The sequence below is a fragment of the Babjeviella inositovora genome (assembly GCF_001661335.1).
Source record: "Babjeviella inositovora NRRL Y-12698 unplaced genomic scaffold BABINscaffold_46, whole genome shotgun sequence".
NCBI lineage: Eukaryota > Fungi > Ascomycota > Pichiomycetes > Serinales > Babjeviella > Babjeviella inositovora.
In genome coordinates this window covers 1-1574 of record NW_017566883.1, presented here as the reverse complement: position 1 = coordinate 1574, position 1574 = coordinate 1, and the positions used below count along the sequence as shown (strand labels likewise).

Genomic DNA, 1574 nt, shown 5'->3' with positions numbered 1-1574 from the left:
TCCGCGTTGATGGAAGCTGAGACTGAGGACTTGAAGGTTTTAGATGAACTCAAAATGTGATGCTTTTCGTCATGCAGTATTCCGTTTATGATTGCCTTCTGTATGATACCTCAGGCGATTTTCACATTCGTCAGAAGTATTATCTGTAACTAATATATGATTTATGATATGACAACTCAGTAAGTTTGCACGTATGTGCGAGGGTCGGAGAAGCAAACCGGACCGGGTATGTCCTGTGATATAATCTCCAGACCCCCATCACGATCTATCTAGGACAGAGGATTTACCTCATGGGTAACAGTCTTAATCCATGACTTATGTCTTCATAACGCGCTAGGTGTCTTTTGCGAGTTCTAGGGATTTTTAGACGGCGTCGGGCGACGTTGTAACTGAGAGTCGTAGGGACTTCCAACAGTAAGATAGGACCAGGGGCTTGGCAAAGGATTACTGCTCTCAAGCTATGATTTTTGTCACTTCTGAAATCATTTTCGTGTACTCGTAAAGACACCTACTACCTCATCCTATGCCGGCAAATTAGATAGGCTTATCTCTGCTTCTCCCGCACATGACTGTCTTGCCTGAGTGCCTAACGTGGAAAAATATGAGTCATCACACCTCCGCCCCACACTAACCTTTCAACAACACCTCACTAATCTTTCAATAACATCTCACTAATCTCTCAATGACACCTCATTAGTTTTATTACAAAACCCACAATGGACTTTATGAAGCCGGAAACCGTGCTAGAGTTGACTAACGTCAGAGATGCATTGGTGAGAATGGAGGACACGATTGTGTTTGCGTTTATTGAGAGATCGCAGTTCTTCTCGACTCCATCGGTTTACACAAAGAACAATTTTGACATCCCGGACTTTGACGGAACGTTCTTGGACTGGTCTTTGTTGCAGATCGAGAGAACCCAATCGCAAATTAGACGGTACGAGTCGCCTGACGAGTTGCCGTTCTTTCCAGAACAGATTTTGAGCTCTTTCTTGCCCCCTCTTGAGTACCCCCCAGTGTTGGCGTCCTACTCTGACTCCCTCAACATCAATGATGAAATCAAGGACTTGTATGTCCTGAATATCATTCCGTTGATCAGTGCGGGTGAGGGTGAGCAGCCAGAGAACCTCGGCTCCACCGTCTTCTGCGACGTTGACTGCTTGCAGACCTTGTCCAGGAGAATCCACTTCGGCAAGTTTGTCGCGGAGGCAAAGTTCCGCAGCGAGACCGAGCGCTTCACCAAGTTGATCATCGACAGGGATGTCGCAGGTATCGAAGATGCCATCACCAATTCCGCGTTGGAGCAAACGATTTTGCAGAGACTTGTGAAGAAGGGAAATGCCTACGGCACCGATCCGACCTTGAAGTATTCTCAGAACCCCCAGAGCAAGGTTAGTCCTGAGTTCATCGCCAAAATCTACAAGGACTGGATTATTCCGTTGACCATGAGGGTTGAGGTGGAGTACTTGTTGAGAAGATTAGAAGATGAAAAGTAGGGAAAGGTGATGTAGTTAATATAGCTAGTGGGAATGAACCGTAGCAATTATTAATACGACGTAATATTGGTAATCCTT

At 45.7% G+C, this 1574-nt stretch overlaps 1 protein-coding gene across 1 annotated transcript; it reads left to right on the top strand.

Annotated features, from left to right (window-relative positions):
* Window positions 1–716: 716 nt before the first annotated feature.
* On the top strand, window positions 717–1496 carry ARO7 (chorismate mutase; the record flags this gene model as incomplete). Its single annotated transcript, XM_019132091.1, has 1 exon — window positions 717–1496. The coding sequence occupies one exon, from the start codon at window positions 717–719 to the stop codon at window positions 1494–1496; it is 780 nt and encodes a 259-aa protein (XP_018982208.1).
* Window positions 1497–1574: the final 78 nt, after the last annotated feature.